The 21487-nt window shown below is 43.0% G+C and overlaps 1 protein-coding gene across 1 annotated transcript in view; it reads right to left on the bottom strand.

The window, feature by feature from the left end:
- LOC142498922 (cathepsin S-like) overlaps positions 1-4886 on the bottom strand; it is a 29786-nt gene extending 24900 nt beyond the window's left edge. The window contains exons 1-2 of the mRNA XM_075607574.1: positions 4755-4886; positions 3327-3449 (exon numbers count right to left, since the gene is read on the bottom strand). Coding sequence (XP_075463689.1) covers positions 3327-3449; positions 4755-4886 — 255 coding nt within the window. The remainder of the gene's footprint in view (positions 1-3326; positions 3450-4754) is intronic.
- Between the last annotated feature and the right edge of the window lie 16601 nt (positions 4887-21487).

Below are 21487 nucleotides of genomic sequence, written 5' to 3'. Positions count from 1 at the left end.
AACTCCGGCTCCATAGGTCATAGCAAGTCGCTTTTTGGATCATACGGTGTCCCAGTTCTGGCCATGAGAACTGGGAAGTTTGGTTCTGCTAGACCCAATAGAACCGAATATTTTAATACGTTTATGTTTTATGTTTAATACTGTGTTCCAAGGTATGGACAAAGACTCAGAAGAAATTCCTTTGTCCACTAGGATAGCAGATGGCCCAAGAGGCGCCCTAATGTCTAGGATTTAAGTGTTGTTCATAGGGTCTTGTCACCCTCCCTGATGATTTAAGGGCGGAGGAGGCTCAAACCAGAGCAGTCTCCAAGTGTCCCAGTTATCACCTTTCAACAAAGGTTATCTTGCTAGAGATCCAGATGGGTAGACTGGCTGGCATTCCATTTGCCTATGGGGGGTTACAGAAATGAGACCCCAGAGTTCTACTGTGCATGTGCCAGCTAGCAGGGGGGCCTGTCCCAAAATGTGTTCCCCCATCCAAGATTGGCTGGAGATAAGGGGAAACCAATCACAGGTACTTAAGGTTAAGTATAGAGGGACAAAAGGTTTATAAACTGCTGTCCACCCATATATCCTTTGTCTTCATTGAGTTAAGCTGTTAGTCTTCGTTTGCTGGTACGGTTACCTGATATCACCTGAATGATTACCTGATTGCTGAAGAGAAATGCTACATCTAACTTCTCATTCCCTAACCCCTAAGTAAGTGTTCTTCTTGTCTGTTACTGTACTATTCATGTGTTCACCTATCCTAAGGAATAAACTCACTTTATTATATCTAAGACTCGTTTCAGTTCAGACCCAGTTATTTTTGTGTAATATTAATGCACCTGTGGAGGCTATCGTCACAATCAGTCGAGACTGAAATCGGGGAGCACGGGAGCAACACAGCCTTACAGTGACCTACTATAGCAAGTCAGTTGTGAAGCAAGTTATTTTGGGATCTGTGGCCTGTTATAGTTATGGGGTATGGAGGAAATTTCCTTAAGGGAATACGAGGTCTGTACCATTCCCCCCCTGCAAAACTCATCTATGCATGTCTCACATCTAGCCCATTTCAAATATCCAGAGGAACTACACAGGGATGCCTGTTGTCCCCTTTGCTTTTTGCATTATCAATTGAATCCTTGACTGCAACGATCAGATCAAACCCAAATATTTCGGGGATCAAGGTGAGGGACACAGTATAAAGTTTCTCTGTTTGCAGACGATCTCCTATGACAATCTCCAGATCCCTGATTTCACTCCCAAATCTGATTCAGGTGCTGAAACTGTATGGAGCCATCTCTGGGGGTCAAATCAATCACTGAAAATACCATATATGCTTGCTGTTAACCTCCCCCAACATACGACAAGTTAATAAAACTCAATTTTGATTTTGCTTGGAACTCTTCCCTACCTCGTAATGAATATACCTAAAAACTACGGTCTGATATATATTCACAAACTTACCCAAAATTGATTAAAAAAAACTACTAAAAGATCTAGAAGCCTGGGGCAAATATAATATTTCCTGGATCGGCAGGGTCATCTCGGTTAAGATGAATCTTCTCCCTAAGATCACGTTCCTGTTTCGGTCCCTGACGGTCCTGGTCCCTTCCAGGGAACTAAAGATTTGTTTGGTGTGGCAAACACCCCAGGATAAAGCAAACAACACTATACAGAGCCTCATAATTTGGCTGCCTGGCCCTCCTCAATATGGCCAAATATTATCACGTCTCTCACTTAGCCCAACTCCTCCCATGGAATTCTCCTAATGGTTCTACAGTTTAGAATGATATAGAAGAATATTCAGAATGTAAACCAGCCAATATGGAATCCCTGTTGTGGCTGAAACGGAATAATCGACCACCCGCCAGTAAATCACAGCCAACCATCAAACCTTCTCTCTTCTTGTGGGATCATCTGAGGTCACCTTCTAACCTGTCTAGTGACAGATCTGGTATGATCCCACTCTTTCATAACCCCGATTTTGCCCCGGCCTCTCTGTACAAGCATTTGCACCCCCCTTGAAAACCGCCGGCATTACGAGAATCCAGGACACGGAGTCAGGCCGAGCAATCAAGACTTTTGCGCAGTTACAGGAACAAAAAATGTTGCCCCAGTCTGAGTTATTCAGAAATCTTCACATGAAGAACTTCACGATGCAGGTGCACTCTAGGGCACCACCTTCCACAATCACTCACTTCGAGCTGCTGTTTGACTCCAGGTTCCTGGAGAAGGGACTAATCTCAGCCCTTTATCAACCACTCTTGAGCCCAGTTTATAGCCAAACCGTGGCTGAATGGAACTGGCCAGTCGGCGGTGGATTCAAATTTGAAGAAAACCATGCCCTTCTCTACGCAGGAATGTATTGATATGTCTTCCACTGGTCCTCAATCCTGCTTCAGCCCATCATCATATGACATACAGTGAACTACAGACAAGGATTCTGGGTAATGACATGCAAATCAGTGTCACTTTTAGCTTCCCATCTATATAGAACATGGATACTGTACTACTGTACCCTAAATCTTTCTCCTACTGTATTAGTAGTACAGCCTGGGATAATGAAGTGGCGAGTCGGAATGCTCATGTAGAGACAGCTTTTTGTCCATGTGAACTTCTCAGTTTTGGCTTGTTACCGATTCTGGATTTGGATTGTGAAGAAAATACAGAAGGGTTTTAGTAGGACTAAAAAAAAAACAATGTATAAATAATTTGGCTTCATTTCAATTTCTTGTATATGCAAATCGCATATATGACATTTCACAAGCAATGACAGCTGCCCCTTATCTGCACTTGATGTGGTATTAGTTCTTTCAGCAGGTAAAGCCGCAGTCCAAGTTGGCGTTTTTATTTTTAACTGTTATCTTTTTTTCCCCTTTAATATGTGCATCAATACAATCCACACAATGATACTGTAAGTAATTAGCTACGTTGCCGATCGATACGTTCTCCTGTGATCAGTCGGCGAAGATTCGGCTCGGGGGTTCACTACATGTCTGTCAGTGCATCAGAAGAGGACCAAAGATGCAAAGCCCTGTGGGGAAGATCATGTGACCAGGCAGTCACTAGATACAATTGGTGCACTGCTAGAGAGAGGGCAGAGCCTGTTTCAGATGAGGAAGGGGATGTGACTTTGTAAATAGTTGCTATAGAAACAAAAATGCTTGTTACATTATAAAACATTAAAATGTAATTCAGAGTTATTGTTGTTTTTTTAATGCTATAAGTATTTTCTCATAGTACAGAACTGATTTATAAAAAAAAAAAACCGTGGGCTATTGCTTGGTAAAGGAAGACAGTGTTGCTAATCAGAACCCATCCCGGCAATGCATGACACTCACCATATCTCCCAGGTGGTTCATTCCAAGCTCGTAGGAGTGAAGTCCCATTGAGTGTTCTAGGTTGTGGACCATTATAAACTTTAGGTTCTCTTCCCAGATCAGACGTCTTGCAAACTCGTCTCCCTGCAAAGTTAAAGGGACAGGCCGGGTCATTAACTCAAACACCTTCAGTGTAATCGGCTTCCTTAGAAAGCATAAATCCCCCATTAAAGTAACTGTTTTCTGTATTTGTATCTTATGAGGGAAAAAAAGAATGTTTTTGATTTTCTCCGGGAACACTGTATTCAACTTCTCAGCTACTTTGTGTGCATCTGTGGGACGAATGGCGGCGGCATAATTATATCATAAAAACAACAATCTGACTGTGGCTTTGAGGTCTAACGAACAGTCTAAGCCAGGGGTGGCCAACACCTGTCCTCAAGGGCCACCAACAGGTCAGGTTTTCAGGATATCCCTGCTTCAGCACAGGTGGCTCAATCAGTGGTTCAATCGACTGATCCACTGATTGAGCCACCTGTGCTGAAGCAGGGATATCCTTAAACCTGACCTGTTGGTGGCCCTTGAAGACTGGAATTGCCCACCCCTGCTATCATAACAAAATACATTAGATTAAGATTGTGAATGCATCTCAGTGCCCTCACGCAGCGAAGGGGTTAAACATTTAAGGTAAGCGAGAGGGGGAACGTGAATGAAACTTTCCAACTTATCATCTGAGATCAGATTCCAAAAGACTGTTCATGGTCCCAAAGCTCAACAAAGTATCCGGCCGCTCCTTCTTCTCTTACTGTGCACCAAAAAACTGGAACAACCTACCAGAGACTCTCACAGCCACCACCAGTTTAAGTTCTTTCAAAACTAAAGCTGTCTCACATTTTAATCGGGTCTGTAACGGTTACATACACCGATAATATATATTTTTTCTTTAACTGTGCATGCAATGTTTTGTATATAATTATACCCTGTTCACTTATGTAACTATGTATTTGTAACCATGTATTATTTGTCCTAACTCTGTGCCCAGGACATACTTGAAAACGAGAGGTAACTCTCAATGTATTTCTTCCTGGTAAAATATTTTATAAATAAAAATAAATAAATGTGCAGGCGGGCGTAAATTTCAGAGAAAGAGAAGTACTAGAATAAGTGGAGTTGCTTTAGGCTGAGAGTCTATGAGGAAATGGTAACAGACAGAAAGAGTGGTGGACTCATGGAATAGCTTCCCAGTGAAGGTGGTAGAGAATAATGCAGTAAGGGAATTCAACAATTCTTGAGATATACTAACGGGGATTCTAAATATGAAAGAAAACCAAGATCAGGGAGGGTCTGCGGTACAGCAGATAGGAACCACTTGGCCCATGTTCCTATCTGCAGTAAAATGGTACATTTGTACAGTATGCTGATCTTCCCCGTGTGATTGCCACGTCTTACCTGGGTTTTATAGCTCCTCTCGTGTGTTTTAACCCATAGCTGCCAGTGTGAGTTCAAGCTGGGATCAGGGAAGCACTGAGCAGACGCAACCAAGGCAAATAGCGCCGTGAGGAGGGTCCCGTATGAGCGCATTGTCCTTCCAAAGCCTACATGTACACATTCAAAATAAAAGGAAAGATGCCAAAGACAGTGTTACATCGTCAACGTACCCATAAATGCCCTCCTCTTTCACACCTGTATTTCTTTCCCCCCCGTCTTTCACGCTTCACGCTTTTCCTCACTCACTCTCCCCCTTCCCTCTTTTACATCCCCTCTCCCCCCTCCACACTCGCTCAATTACCCACTCCCTCAATCTTCTCTCTCATTTCCCCCTCCTCCCCTGGCCAAACACACAATTCCCCCCAAATACCCTTGTAAACCTTCCCCCCCCCTCCACACACACACACATACACACACACACACACACACACACACACACACACACACACACACACACACACACACACACACACACACACACACACACACACACATTACTCCCACAATACAAAACATCACTACCCCCCAAAATACAAACACCCCTACCCCCCCAGATACAGACCCCAACACACATCCCATTCCACATACAAATACCATTAATACCCCCAGATACAATTACCACTGCTCCTCCCCCAAATACAATTTCCACCACCCAAATACAATTGCCACCACCCCCAAATACAATTAACCCCAAATACAATTACCCCATCCCCAAATACAATGACTCCTCCAAATATGATTACCCCCTAAATACAATTACCAACCCAGCAATACAATTACCCCCAAATACAATTACCACTTATCTCTGTCTATTGCCGGGCCCTGGATCCTGGCTCTCCCAAGCTGCCACCTGCCTCTTCGTACGCCGTCTTGTATCTGCTGCCGATGCATGCCGAAGCTTAAGTCTGACTTCTGGGTGCACCTAGCTTCTGGCGGGAGAGGACGGCGTGGGAAGAGGTAGGCGGCAGCTGGGGAGAGCCGGGAGCGGCAGCCAGAGACCCCACACAGCCTCCGGCCCAGGAAACTTGTCCCAGCTATCCCCCCCTGTCAGCAGCCTGTCCCTAGGTGGGCACCGCAGGGCCTGCTTTAGATATGTGCGGTCCTTCAGCGCGCCCCCAATTGCTTAGCTCCCTGACCAACCACGCCTATCGATCTACCCTAAACCTGGCCCTATGACATGTCCCCAGAGGAGGTCAGTTTATGGGTCGAGAACTTCCACTTTTTGTAATATTTAGCCCGGGTATTTTTATAGCTGGAACGGTTGGTAGCACATTGCTCTGTATAAATAAAAAGATAGGATTACACCTTTTTATAGAAGGAAACTCATATCTACTCGTATATGTATGTATGTATATATACAATAAATATACTCCTTATTGTCTCTTGTTATATACATTGGGTCACAAACCCAGTAGCTCTCCAAATGACACAAATATATATACAATGTATTGGGTTTGAGTTTTGCGCTGAATAAGACTTTGTATGTCTTTTTATACGCTTTACGGTGTTCCGCTCATACTGCAGTACCAGGAAGGGGGCCGCCATGTCTGCACATGCGCAGAACGGGGGCTGCCCAGCTCATGCATGTGCAGAATGGGGGGTGCAGAGGTCGCGCAAGCGCAGAATGGGTAGTGCAGAGGTTGCACATGCACAGAACGGTGGGTTCAGAGACAGAGTGGGGAAACGGTGGGACAGAGGCTTGGGGGAGAAAGGATGTGACGTCAATGAAAACCTGTCACATGGTACTAGAGCCAATCAGAGTAGGGATGGAGTTCCCACGCTCTGATTGGCTACCGTACCATGTGTGGACGGCCATGTGTCTTTTCATGACGTCATCTTAAAGGCAATTGAAGCAAAGCCATTCTGATTGGCTGTGCTTTCTTTGCCTTTAAGTGACGTCATCAATTTTTTTTACATCGGCCAAAACACAGGGTTGTCATGGCCCAATCAGGGCCGTGGGAACCATATGACAAAAATGTGACGTCATAGGCCTTTAAAAGCCTATGTCGTCTCATTTTGAAGCAAGACGCCGCGGAGGAAGGACCTCCGGAGAAGAAAGAAGACCAGGGCGTGGCCGCAGACGGGGAGAAGACCCCGGAAGAAGGTAGAAGAATACAGATGAAGATGGATTACAACTAGAAGACCCCTGGATTGTCGTGTTTATTATTTTAAAGTTTATTATTTTATGGTTTTTATTTTATGGGTTCCTGATCGTGGATTGGTTCGTGAGTAAGGTGTTCAACGAGAGTCGGTGGGGCCAAGTAATGGTAAGTTAACTAAAGAAATGTATTTTATTTAACTTGTTAATTTTTTAAAAAGATTTTTTAACATGTGTTTTTTTTTTTATGCATATCATTTCTTGCCACTGTATGTATGTATGTATATATGTCTAGAGAGATATATACATACAGGGTAATAAATGATAGTGTTGTAAAAGCTTGATTTGCCCTATTGTAAATGATTTTGGCAATGCTGCTATGCTTAGATGTGTGTTAAATGTATTTTATTATGAGAGAGATGTAATTTTTGGGCTTCTATACTGTACTGTAGGTCCTGTTGAGGGTTGCTTTAGTACAGGCATACCCCGGTTTAAGGACACTCACTTTAAGTACACTCGCGAGTAAGTACATATCGCCCAATATGCAAACGGCAGCTCACGCATGCGCCTGTCAGCACGTCCTGAACAGCAATACCGGCTCCCTACCTGTACCGAAGCTGTGCGCAAGCGGGGAGACTATAGAGCCTGTTACACATGTGTTATTTACATCAGTTATGCACGTATATGACGATTGCAGTACAGTACATGCATCGATAAGTGGGGAAAAGATAGTGCTTCACTTTAAGGACATTTTCGCTTTACATACATGCTCCGGTCCCATTACGTACGTTAATGCGGGGTATGCCTGTATATAGTTATTTTTGGTGTACTTTTTGGTATGTTTTGAACATGTTCTCTGTAACGATAGCTGTAGTTAATTGTGTCATTGGTATGGATGGTATGTTAATTGTTTAGGGATGTAATTCATGTCTGTTAATTTATTGATGGTGACTTTATTGGATTAAATAATATACTTCTTGTGATGTCAGGCTATTTTAGTTGGATTATTGTATTGTTAACATTGATTTGCAGCGTGGACATGTAGCTTACATGTTATGCTACATGTATACACTGTAAATGCAATGTTTTAAGTGGCATTTGAGGCTTCTGATTGAATGATTACATGAGATTTGTTTAGGAAATTGCTTTTTAATTCATTGAGGGTGTTATGCATACGTGGTGTTGCCATTGCAGGATGGCTTCACCCCTTAATTACCTTTGAGGTTAGTACCCGATAAGGTGATTAAGGGGTTCCTTGGTATGTTAATGTCATTGTTATGTATTGGCTATTTATTATTTTGGAAACGGACCCCAAGGATGATGCTGGCGACGGAGCCTTCTTATTGATGAGGTTAGTAGAATTTTCTTTATTTTACTACGGTATTTAATGTGTTTAATAATGGCCAAATAATGTATTATCCCTATGTGGATATTAGTTATTTGGCACATTATTGTACTGTATGTGCTGGGGGGAGGGGGTATTAGCTGGGGGGGTTAGTGGGGGAGGGTATGTGGGTAATGGTGGGTTAACCCCTTAATGACTGTAGCGGTTAATAACCGCTATGGTGATGAAGGGGTTAGGGGACATTACATTGGATGTTTTTATTCTTGTGTCTGTTTTGCAGAAGCGGATGGGGCATGGGCAGGATGAAGATGAGGATGGCCTTCATCGTGGCAGCCGCACATGGGTGAGTGCTATATGTTTTTAATGTCTTTATTGTTGTGTACGTATTTTAAATGGACAACTGCACTATTATCCATTTGTGGATAATAGTACTGTTGCCCATTACTGTATTGTATGTTGTGTATTGCTGCTATGTTTATGGGGGGCATTTGTCCCCAATAAACATGCTACTATGCGTTAACCCCTTAATTGCCTTAGTGGCTATCCGCTATGGTAATGAAGCAGCATTAATGTATTTTAATAATATTGTGCGGGAGCAGGGGGACCCCTGAGCTAAACCGCATTTATTTGTGGCTCAGAGACCCCCTGCTTCCCGAGTTACAGGCCCCGGTTTGGGGCATCGGTTACAGTGTGGACGCCATGTTTATTGCGGGCACGTAGCGTATGGGACGCAATAAAGATGGCGGCGACACTGCCCACCCGATCACACATTCCGGGGCCTGTAACTCGGGAAGCAGGGGGTCCCTGGTCCACAAAGTGATGCGGTTCAGCTCGGGGGACCCCCTGCTCACTGTACAGTATTATTAAATAAATATTAATGCTGCTTCGCTACCATAGCAGATACCCTGTAAGGTAAGGAACGAGTCTTTATTGATGTGTGTGTTTTATTCATAGTGTAGATGTGCAGAGGGTCTCCAGAGCAGAAACATTTTGGTTTTAGGTCCGGGGACCCCCTGCTCCCCGAGATACAGGCCCCTTGGTTTACAGGTCGCGGTCACGTGATCGGGACCTTTAAACGCAGAGGGATACCGGCACCTCATAAAGTGGTCTGTATCTCGGGAAGCATGGGGTCCCCGGTCCTGAAACCAATGCGGTTCAGCTCCGGAGACCCCCTGCACATGTAGACTATGAATAAAAATGGTTTTAAAAATAATTTTTAATGTGCTGATGTTTGCGCCGAGAGAGCAGCGGATCTCTCTCTGCTGCAAACACAACTCGCCAGGGGACGGCTTCTCGGCAGTTTCTCGCCCAGCAGCCGTCTCGCCACAGGTTACTCGCCATTTCATCAAATGGTGGTGGCGCATTCATTCGCCAGGGATTCGCCCCTTACAGCATACAGCCAGTTTAACACGCCAAAAACATGGAGAATTGCTAAACTGGCTAATGCTTTTTTTCGCTGCTTACTGCATGAACCCCTTAGTTAAGTTATGGTGGGTAAAAAAAGTGATAAAAAACCTCCACAACAAAGCATATAGCAAATGGAAATATTACTGTATGCTCATTTGCATGTCTTAGACAGGTCTGCAACCCCACCTTTCACCATTATCACCCAGCACACAGCACTTCCACTGCAGCAAGGGATTCTGGGAAATGACATGCAAATGTGCACACAGTGCCACCTTTCGCTTCAAAACCATCCAAGCCTATAGGGGTACCATGTTGAATGGTTTTGAAGCAAAAGGTGACACTGTGTGCTCATTTGCATGTCATTTCCCAGAATCCCTTGCTGCAATGGAAGTGCTGTGTGCTGGGTGATAATGGTGAAAGGTGGGGTTGCAGAACTGTCTAAGACATGCAAATGAGCATACAGTAATATTTCCATTTGAGAGAGATATATATATATATACATACATACATACCCTTTATTCTTTCCTAAATCTCTCTCAGCGTCTCCCCTCCTGAAATTCCTCTCCTGGCTTCCTATCAAATCCCGTATCTCACACTCAATTCTCCTCCTCACTTTTAAAGCTTTACACTCTTCTGCCTCTCCCTACATCTCAGCCCTAATTTCTTGCTATGCACCATCTCGGCTCTTGCGTTCTTCTCAAGGATGTCTTCTCTCTACCCCTTTGTATCTAAAGCCCTCTCCCACCATAAAACTTTCTCACTGACTGCCCCGCACCTCTGGAATGCCCTTCCCCTCAATACCCGACTAGCACCCACTCTATCCACCTTTAAGACCCACCTTAAGACACACTTAAAGAAGCATATGAATAGCACTGTGGATAATACTGGACACATGATACATAAAGCTTGGACCCCTGCAGACGCACTTACTAGAATGCCCTCCTACTGTCTCTGTACGTTCTCCGTACCTACCAATTAGATTGTAAGCTCTTCGGAGCAAATATAGGATAATGAACTAAAGAGAAAAGAACCCCAATAAAGTACTCTTACACTGGGTTGAGATGATTGAATGTTTAAAAACTAGAGTTTATTAGAAACAAATTAAAATAATGGGAATTAAAATAGGATTAAACTAGATGACAATACGCTGTATTACCTTAGGGATACTGTAATCCCTTGGTTGGTAGGTATTATTAGTGTTGCTTAATTACACTATATATATATATAGACACACACACACACACACACAGACACACGTACCTGCAGGGTGAGAGTGGCGGTAAGTTATAGAAGGTTACAAGCAGAGTTTATTTGTTTTATAGCATTTCGGGAGGGGAGGGGAAAGCCCACTTCATGTTTCTGTTTCTTGCGTAGTGTGACGGAAGAAACGATAAAATCACTGATAAGGTCTTTATAGCAGGTGCAAGCTGATAAGATTTTATCACACATTCAAATAAAGTAAATAATATGCATATTTTCTGTCTATACATGATACTAAGTAACTGCTTGTTTGAAACCAATAATTTATAATGGACTTTATTTCTCCTCTAACATCTGTCTCCCAGTTCTAGCCAAGGTCATTTTTAGATGGTGTTTTCATGCACTGTACATGTTCTTTGTGTACACTGTTAGTGCTGAAAAAGTCAGATTCCAGGTGGCTCTATAACACTTTTGTATAGAAAAACCGAACACAGGAGAATTGAAATGTTGTATATTTCGTTGTAAGTGAATGAACAGGTACCAATCTGATATTCATCAAGTGACATCAAAGTCACATTCTCACTACGTCACTCCCATATGAAGTGAGAATTTGCTAAATGTGCATGTTTGATAGTGTGGCTCCATGGTAGGGATTGAGAGACGGTGATCCTTTTCGATCAGCTTTTTTTTTCTCGATCAGCTGATATCAACTTCCCACGAGGGTATCTGCAGGTCTTCCGCAGGTCTTCAAACTGGCTGCATCCACATCCTCTTTACGGGTCATACAGTGGTTAATTTTGTTGATCTTCCCAGAACCGGAGCTGGTTTGTGGTGACCCTCTGGTTCCCCCACTCCGACATTGCGCATAATATGTGCCCGTCAGCAGGGTCATGTCTCGGCCCGGCGGCCAATAAACCTCAATGTCATCGGAAGACGACGTCATGGCTTTCTGTTGGTGACACCATGGCCATGGTCTGGCGGCTTTGTTTGTTAATTTTTGGGTTAAAATCGGCACAATAAACTATAAATAGCTCTGGAACAGGGGGGTTCCTGAACATTTGGGGAACATGGATAAGTTTCAGGGGTCTTCCAGTTGAGGCTAGATTTAAAATTGGAGGAAATTGCTGTTTTCATATTTTGGTTGACAAACGCATCACGCATGCACAGAGCAGCCACCGCGAGCTAATGCTACAGAGCAAGGCTCTTCAACTAGTTTTCCAGTGGGACCAGATGAAAAAGAGTAGGAGGGCCGATCACGGCATCAGTAGCCCTGCTTGATACATCCTTATACCAGTGAGGGAGCCTTTCGATTGGATATCTTGATTGGCATTGTGTCGCTATGGAAATGACGCTCCTGACATGACCACGTGATGAGGTAGTTAGCTACGATCAATGGAAGTTACCACCTGTAGGGATTGTCAGGGTCATCAGCTGTTCTTAACTAAAGTAATAAACTTCGTTTTAGCGCAAATTTTTTGAACATGAAATGTGCTATTAATAGTCTGCATTAACTTAGACTGTCACCACTCCCAGAAGAAGACTGACGTCGAAACGCATAGGAGTGGGAGTTTGGTTGGGGGACCCCCCTCGTATCCTGTGGCATCAGGGATTACTGACAGATTCACTATTTACTTCAATATGGTGATGTATTGGACTGTGCTATATATATGGATTTACATATGATCTGCTATTGTATATTTTTTCTTGTTTAACCGTGTACGATCTGGATACTTACCATCTCATTGTATCTCTCCTGTTTTACATCTAAACGATCAGCTACTTTACTTGCAGCATATTTATGCTGTTTTCTTCTGTGTGCCTGAATTGTATTTACTCTGTGTGTACTCTGTACAGTATTTCTGGCCAGTATACTTAAGGCAGGCACTTTTTTCCTTACAGAAAAACACTAAAATTGTCATAAAGAATGCTGACAAGGGAGGAGCGGTGGTGGTGCAGAGTAGGGCTTGCTACCTCAAGGAGGCCTATAGGCAACTTGGGGATGTGACAACCTACTCTGCACTACCAGATGACCCTACAGCAAAGTTTTTGAAGTCATACAAAGAACTATTAGAACTAGGGGTTATTACACAAGTATTAAATAAAGCGGAAAGTGCATTCCTGTGGAACCCTAACCCTATCATTCCAGTGTTTTACCATCTCCCAAAGGTCCATAAGACATTGGTCGACCCTCCGGGCAGACCAATCATTTCGTCTATTGGATCTTTGGGAGATGGCTTGTCAAAATACATAGATCAGTACCTACAGCCCTATGTTAGGGACCTACCCTCTTTCCTGTTGGACTCAGGGGATCTAATCACAAAGCTAAAAGATGTAATATGGAACCCACAATGCATGTGGGTATTGTCACGAGAGCTTGCGACAGGCTGTAATTTACACCAAAAACTATATATATAAATATATATATATACCTGGGTTTGAACTGGGACGAGACTTAGATATGATAAATAAAATTTATTCCTTGATAAAGGTGAACACAACAGATTATACAATAACAGGCAAAATATAGACACTTACGTAAAAGATGAAAATAATGAAAACAGTCCCATCTGAACTGGCAGTTTCATCCAGCAATCAGCCCAAGACATTGCATGGCGACCAAAAATGAAGACAAAGGATAGATGGGAAACAGCAGGTTATAAACCCTTTGTCCCTCTATCTGTAACATTAAGACCCTGGGATTGGTTTGCAATTATCTCCAGCCAATCTTTGGTGGGGGAACACATTTTAGGACAGGCCCCCCTGCTAGCTGGCACATCTGCAGTAGAACTCTGGGGTCTCCTTTCTGAGGCCCCACATGTGCAAATGGAATGCCAGGCCAGCTACCCCTCCGGATCTTGGACAAGATAACCTGTGTTGGACAGTGATAAGTGGGACACTTAAAAACTGCTATGGTATGCGCCTCCCCCATACTCACAGACAGGGAGGGTAATAAAACCTTTTGAACAAAACTTAAGTTCTAGCCATTGGGACTCTAGGGCCATCTGTCATCCTGATAGCTTCAGAGACATTCCTTTGCTTTGTCCATACCTGGGGACACATTAACCCTTGTGCTCCCGGATGGATTCTAGTGTGTGTGTGATGCAGACACTGATTAACCAGACATTACAAGGGAACAAGGGAACAGGGGAATACACATGTACATGTCATTACAGGGGTTAAATCACAGTTCTGGGTCTTAGCCCAGTTAACCCTTTGACTCCCAGGTGAGGTCAGGGGGGCCAAATGGGGTGCAACCCCTTTAATCCCGGGCCAAATCCCCTCCATCGCCACAGGTATCTATGGACGTTACGTCCCTTTATTCAGTTATTAGACATGACCAGGGGGTGGCAGCGGTCGATCATTTCATCGGAGGTCCAGATAGTAATCAATTTAACACAGCATTTATTTTGGATGCCATAAAATTTCTGTTAACGCACAATTATTTTTTATTTGATAGCACTTTCTATTTACAACAAAGGGGCACAGCAATGGGCACGAGCTTTGCACCGGTGTATGCGAACTTATTTATGGGGTGGTGGGAGTCACTGTTTATGTTTTCTAGCACAAATCCATTTCGTAAACACATCACATTTTACAAAAGGTTTATTGATGACCTGATTATGGTTTGGGAAGGGGATTTGGACACTCTGCACAATTTCTTTAAATATGTTAATTCTAATCACCTTAACTTAGTGTTCACGTATCATTTTAACACACAGCACATTGACTATCTGGACCTCCGTTTGTTTATTGACATTAAAGGCCGAATCCAAACGGAAACATTCAGAAAACCGAATGCCAGGAATATGCTATTACGAGCTGACAGCTGCCACCCCCCTGCGGTCATTAGGGGTATCCCCAAGGGCCAGTTCCTCAGACTGAGGAGGAATTGCTCCACCGAGGAGGCTTTTTCTCGTCAGTCTGAGGAACTGTGCCTTCGTTTCCATCAGAGGGGCTATGATATGGAGGGCCTGATTGACACCTCCAAAGAAATTGCACTGACAAATAGAGAGGATTTATTCAAAAAGACCAAGGGTGGTCCTGACAAGGATAAAATAACATTGAGATATAATAAAAAAGACACTGGGTTTTCAAAAGGGGATGTTCCACTTATGATTTCACAATACAACAGATGTAGTCATAAAGTACAAAACATTATACGCAAACATTGGAATATTCTCCAAATGGATAGCAGCCTTAGGGAATGCGTTAAACAAGGCCCCCGTTTTGTGTACCGTAAGGCAAAAACTATTGCAAGTTATGTGTCGCCCAGTTATGTTGCATCCTCCACCTTATCTACCAGGAAATTTGTAACTAAGGGCTCATACAGATGTGGAGGCTGCAAGATCTGCCAATTTGTGACACCCTCACAATGCTTTAGGGGTTTAAATTCTAAACAAGAATTTCGCATAAAATCATTTATAAATTGTGATACTAGCAACGTAGTGTACCTCTTAACATGTGGGTGTGGGATAAACTACGTGGGTAGGACAATTAGACCGCTAAAAAACAGAATCCTTGAACATATCAGGTTAATCAGAAAAGGAGACACTTCCCACCCGGTCTCAAAGCATTTTTCACAATGCCCAAAAGGGAGCCTAAATAGGCTAAAAGTTCAAGGTATTGAACAGATCTTTCTAAATGAAAGGGGAGGTGACTCACTCAACCTTCTGGACCGCAGGGAGGCATATTGGATATTTATGCTTCAGACTAGAACCCCCTGCGGTCTGAATGTAGAGTGGAATTTTAGTCATTTTCTTAAATAATTAAAAACTTATTATATCTGTAAATGCTGTGTAAAATCACAATGTTAATACTTATCCTATGGTCATTATTATTATTTTTTGACATAATTATGAGATCTCCACGCAGATGTAAAACAAAAATTGCATGAATTATCCCATTACTTAGCACTACGCTTTTGACAATATTCTATGTCAGTTTCTTCAACATACTGTGTATTGTACTAGACCCGGACATACGGGTTGAGCCCTTACAACAGAGGTGGCATTGCCACAGATTAATACCCGAGCTTATTGTTTAGGGCTATCGTAGTGATTACCTTCAAGAGTCATTGATTATTCTAAAGTCATGATTTGTAGTAGATAATTGAGTAATCACAGGAATAGCATAACTGATTCCTCTTCCCCTTTGGAAGACTCAGAAAAACAAGACATTATATTCAAGTCTTGCTGATCTGATTCATTTTTGTTTTTAATCAATTTTATACTTGTATGTTAATTTTGCCAGCACTTGTGCTGATAAGGATCTTAGATCCTTGATATGTATTCACTTGTATGTCTTAGTTTAAGTGGGATCTGACTTTAGAATGGGCACCATTTCCAATAGGAGCTTAAAAGGATTTTGTTTATTTTATTTTTTAGTCTGCTCCTATTGTAATCTTAGTTAACATAAATTTGTCCTCTCTGCCTGTCCCTTCCAGCTACAGTGTGGTCGTGCGGGGCTCCGCGTGATTGGAGCTGCTCCGTCTGCCCCACACAGTCATTGGTGGCACAGCGGTGAGCTTCATCCAATCGGATCACTTCGTGACGTCACTCGGGGAGGGAGAGATGGCTGAGAGTAAGGGAACACCTGCTTGCCCTCACGGAGCACCAGGAGCATGCGCGGGCGTCATTTGGGGGCGGTATTTACCCACAATCCCATGGGTTGTTGGAGTGATGCTCCGTGTGACGTCACGCGCATGCGCGGTGGGTCCGCGACGCAACTATCCACAGATTTTTTTAATTTAACAATTAAACATCAGATATATAAGGTGCCCATCCTGAACATACCCCATACTCCTTGATAAAGGACCTGTTGGTCTGAAACGCGTAGAAGGACTCTATCTGTGTCCCCCAAGGGGGTGAATTTGTCTCTCACCATGCTGCAATAAAGAAAAGTTTTTTACTCCACACCTGGCTCCCTGGCTGTGCGCCATTCGTTTTTTTCTACTGGATGTCTCTGGATTCTGGATCCTCTCTGGCTTGCACGCTGGCAGAAAAAACCTGGAGATGACGTGAGTAGGGTTTACTGGCTCAGACTATTATAGTTGGGTTTGACCGCACAAAGTCAATATTATACCTACATGTCTTTATTCTGCCTACCCACTCCCATTGGTATCTCCAGGGGTTATTAATACTTTTGCCTTTGGATGGAGTTGCTGCGGGTTTGAGCACCCCAATTCCTTTACCAGTATACTTAAGGGCTTCTAGCTACACATCATTCATATGTTTATTATGTATGTAGTTTGCTAACCAATACTTGGATTAGCTTGACTCTGCAATCACAGTCTGCATCGTATAATCTGGGAATTTCCCTTTGAGTGAATATACTTCTCCAGGCAGCTTTGAGTGTCCCACTTTCACTTTTTCAATTTATACCCTCCAGGAATCAGTATGGAGTCCCCCTCCATTTGATATTTTCTCCCCTATTTTTAATCATTTAATAAACTTGCACTGACAAACGAAGAACCCCCTTTATAGAAGATAAGGCACCAAACACCCTAATAAAAAATTACACAAATGCCCCGATATCTATATCAACGTTAAGCCCAGATGATGTCAGGGTTCTCAATTTGTAAATCCAATAGGATATATGCTGCAATGCCCATGTGGGCTCCAGTATGTGGGACGTACCAGTAGACCACTGAGGGTCCGCATACTGGAGCACATGGGCAATATTCGTAGGCAGCTTATGACACATAATGTGTTGAAACATTTCTCCCTCAAACATGGGGGCGATCCTGCGGGTCTTATGTACAGTATAGGGGAATAGAGTCTGTTCCCATTAACTGGCGAGGAGGCGAGCGGGTCTTTGTTGCCGATCGCCTCCTCACCAGTTAATGGGAACAGACTCTATTCCCCTATACATAAGACCCGCAGGATCGCCCCCATGTTTGAGGGAGAAATGTTTCAACACATTAGAGAGAAATGTTTCAACACACAGGAGAGATACAATGAGATGGCTACAAAGACCCGCTCGCCAGGAGACCTATTGGATTTACAAATTGAGAACCCTGACACCATCTGGGCTTAACGTTGATATAGATATCGGGGCATTTGTGTAATATTTTATTAGGGTGTTTGGTGCCGTATCTTCTATTAAGGGGGTTCTTTGTTTGTCAGTGCATTCCGGCGATTGTGTGTGTGATATCTGATTTTTCTTATTTCTCTCTTTAGATTCATTTCTGACATCTATCGTCTATTCGTCACGGTTTTTTTATGCATTTGATGTATTTTTATATATAATTTGTAACTATTATATAAGTATTTATGTATTTTATGGTTTCTCCTCCATGCTTATATATCCAGTTGTGCACTTAAGGCACCATGCATGTGAAGATGTTTTTATACGTTGCCTGTGTTTTAGCATCGTGACAGTATGAGTATTAGTAGAATTGACAATGGTATAGAGTCCTTCCACCTTTCCATCCTAGGAATTATGCTAAGTGGAGTGCAGTATTTTGTGACACAATAGGGCGCTGTTGGATCAGCAGCCGAGGATATATTTCCGTATATACCATTGTCTTAATGGTTTCTAGATGTGTGTATACAGTCATCCTTTTGTTCATGTGTTTTAACTTTTTTATCTATGCTATTTCCGGCATAACATTATAACAGCATGAGCATTAGTAGGATTGTCAAAGATATACAGCTTCTCCACTCTTCCTTATACAGAATTAGGCAAAGTGTCATGTAGCACTTTTAGACACGAGGGCGCTGGAGGATCAGCAGCCGATGCTTTATAGATACAAGTGTTCTAATAGCCTGTAGGAATGTGTGTGTATTGACAATGACTTGCTTGAAACATTTAGGAATTGTTCAATTGATTTTATCTTTTATTTTAAATGAATATATTTTGTATAGGATTATTAACATAATTACGGGTGCCGCGGTGGTCCACATCCGAGTTTTGAGCCTAGCTATTAGCCGTTGCATAAGTAAAAACAGCGGGCTACAATTAATGTAATCAATATCCTATATATACTTCGTTCTCCAGGCCCACCACATGAACCTGACGAAGCAATTCTTTGCGAAACGCGTTGTTCATGTGGGGCCCTAGAATTTGCACTTTTTGACCCTATCCGGCCACCGTAGTATGCTCGAGTGCCCCAGGTGGAGTCCTGAGCACCGGACGCGGGGCAGGGAACAAGCATCAGCGGGACGCGGAAGTCTGCTGCGTTCACTGGAGCGGTCTCATGTGTGACTTTTCTGTTTGCTCACTTTTTATGTAATTAAAGAACATCTTTATATCTCTACCTGCGGTGTCACTCTCTTCTATATACCACTCACCCTGTGAGGCACGGAGGCACCAGGGAGACTGTACCTATCTATGTGACGGTTGAATGTGAAGGGGAATACCTTTGCAGCTAAAGATACCACTATTGTATTGTATGTCTTTATTTATATAGCGCCATAAATATACATAGCGCTTCACAGTAGTAATACATGTTGTAATCATATAAATAACAAATAATATAAATAACAGGTCATGGGAATAAGTGCATGGGAAGAGGAGACTATTTGTGTGCAGCACCACACCTGGCCGTGTGAGTACAATCATTGATTTATTCTATTTCCATCATTTTATTACCTGTGTGTAGTGTTGATGTGTTAGAAACATTTCTGACCCAATATATAGTGCGCCCCCCTATTCTTCTTTTTACACACTGTGCTATATGAATGCACACACAGCTGTCTCTTACACATACAAATACTCCATGTTTTTCCATCCCTATACACCAATAGGGACCACATAGTACAGTATCTACACACACTTTTAGTAATGCAACACTCTCACATTTCCACACCTACCCACACCATTGATATACACTCCCACTCCACACACACCTTTTGTAAAGCGCTGTATACACTGTGGGCTCTTCATTGATTTATATTTACACACACACACACACTCTTACATCACTAACATTCAGGGACCATTTAACACCTCTAGCCATAAATCGCATCTACACACGGGGGAGGGAGAAGTACAGATAACATTCCTAGAGACACTGTTTTTAAGTATACCCTTTGCTTGCTTTATTCATTGTAACATCGCCGGAAGAAGAGATCAGTGCATTTTGAAAGTTCGCACAAATAAAAGCATTTCGTTAGCCACAGAACGGTATCGTCTATTCATGTATACATATGAATGTATCGTCTGTTCGTGTATACATATATATATATATATATATATATATATATATATATATATATATATATACACACACCAAAAATAAAATTTATTTATAAAATGTTTTACCAGGAAGTAAGGCTGCGACCACGCTACCGCTGAGCGGGCTCATGCTTGGCGCGAGCACTTTAATGTAATCTAATGAGCATGGCCACGCTGACGCTTCGTGCACACACGTACGTACACTCGGCAATGCTCAGCGCTTGGGGTGACATGGAAAATTGATTTTCAAGCACTCAGAAGGGTCACATGACTCAAAATTACATCACGATAGTTCCTTCAATAACACGCCCTGATCCAGCCAATTACACGCCCACTCCCCTAAACGCCACGCCCCGCGCTCGCGCTAGCTAATTTCAGAAGGACAGCCGAGTGCTCATGCTTGGAGAGTTAGTGACATCACCGCTCTCAAGCATGAGCACGTTCAGCGTGATGACAGCCTAATACATTGAGTATTACCTCTGGTTTTCAAGTATATATTGTGATACAATCACTGTTTCTAAGGGCTGGAGTATTGCAGATAGTATGCTTTCCAGTCTACAAGGAGTTAATTTCACCTAGAGACGTTGGTTCAGCCGCAGGTAATCATGCTGGACTGCTGAATGTATAGGAGTAAAAAAGCAGGAAGTGACCACACACAGAGAGACTGTTTGTCCTCAGAGAAGGGGGGAGAGAGAGGTCTCCCCAGCAAGGTGAAGCTGGGTGACACAGTCCCCATGGCTCGCTGGACGTGGTCGCGGAGATGGGACTGCCTGGGTTTGAACCCCAGAAGGAAGAATGAAGGACGTGAGATTGCACTGAAGCAGAGACGTCCAATCCATAAAGTTGGATACAAAGGAGGGATTCTCTGAACTCTCGCAGGGTCCAGAGTACCGTTTTAAATGGGACAGTACCGTTTTTTTCATATTTCCCGACTGTCCCGTCGTTTTAATATAAATGTCAATTTTGTCCCGTTTTTAATAAACTATATAGTTTTACATTTTTTGTAAACAACTGAAAGCAGGTTATTTATTTCTCATAAGGCTCTATGCTAAGCAATGAGTACAGTAAAACCACTAGTGTGACGAAAAAGGAAGTTCCATTTACTTTATCCAATCAGGGCCAGGCTTCTTGTTCAGAGAGAGAACAGCGCTAGTAAGAGACAGAGCGAACGCGTTCTCGCTGCTTAGTGCGATCCCACATTGTTTCCTTAGCGTTGGCGGCTGGCAAACTGATCCCCCACCACTGAACCTACTAGAAATCCATTGTGCTTCTGACTCAATCAAGTCAATGCACTGTAGTGGGGTGTGGTGGGGATGCACATGTCAGTGACGGTGGCCTCGCTCAGATGCGGCGGCGTCTGTTCTGCTGTAACGTTAGTTTTTGTTTTGCCTGTATACTAACCGGTGGCTTTGTTATTCGTTGTCGGTGGTTTAAACTTCATATTTTTAAGTCTTATTTTTTAAAGTT

The sequence above is a fragment of the Ascaphus truei genome, chromosome 7 (genome assembly GCF_040206685.1).
Source record: "Ascaphus truei isolate aAscTru1 chromosome 7, aAscTru1.hap1, whole genome shotgun sequence".
Lineage (NCBI taxonomy): Eukaryota > Metazoa > Chordata > Amphibia > Anura > Ascaphidae > Ascaphus > Ascaphus truei.
Note: the sequence above shows the minus strand (reverse complement) of the source record. Positions and strands in the feature narration are given on the sequence as shown.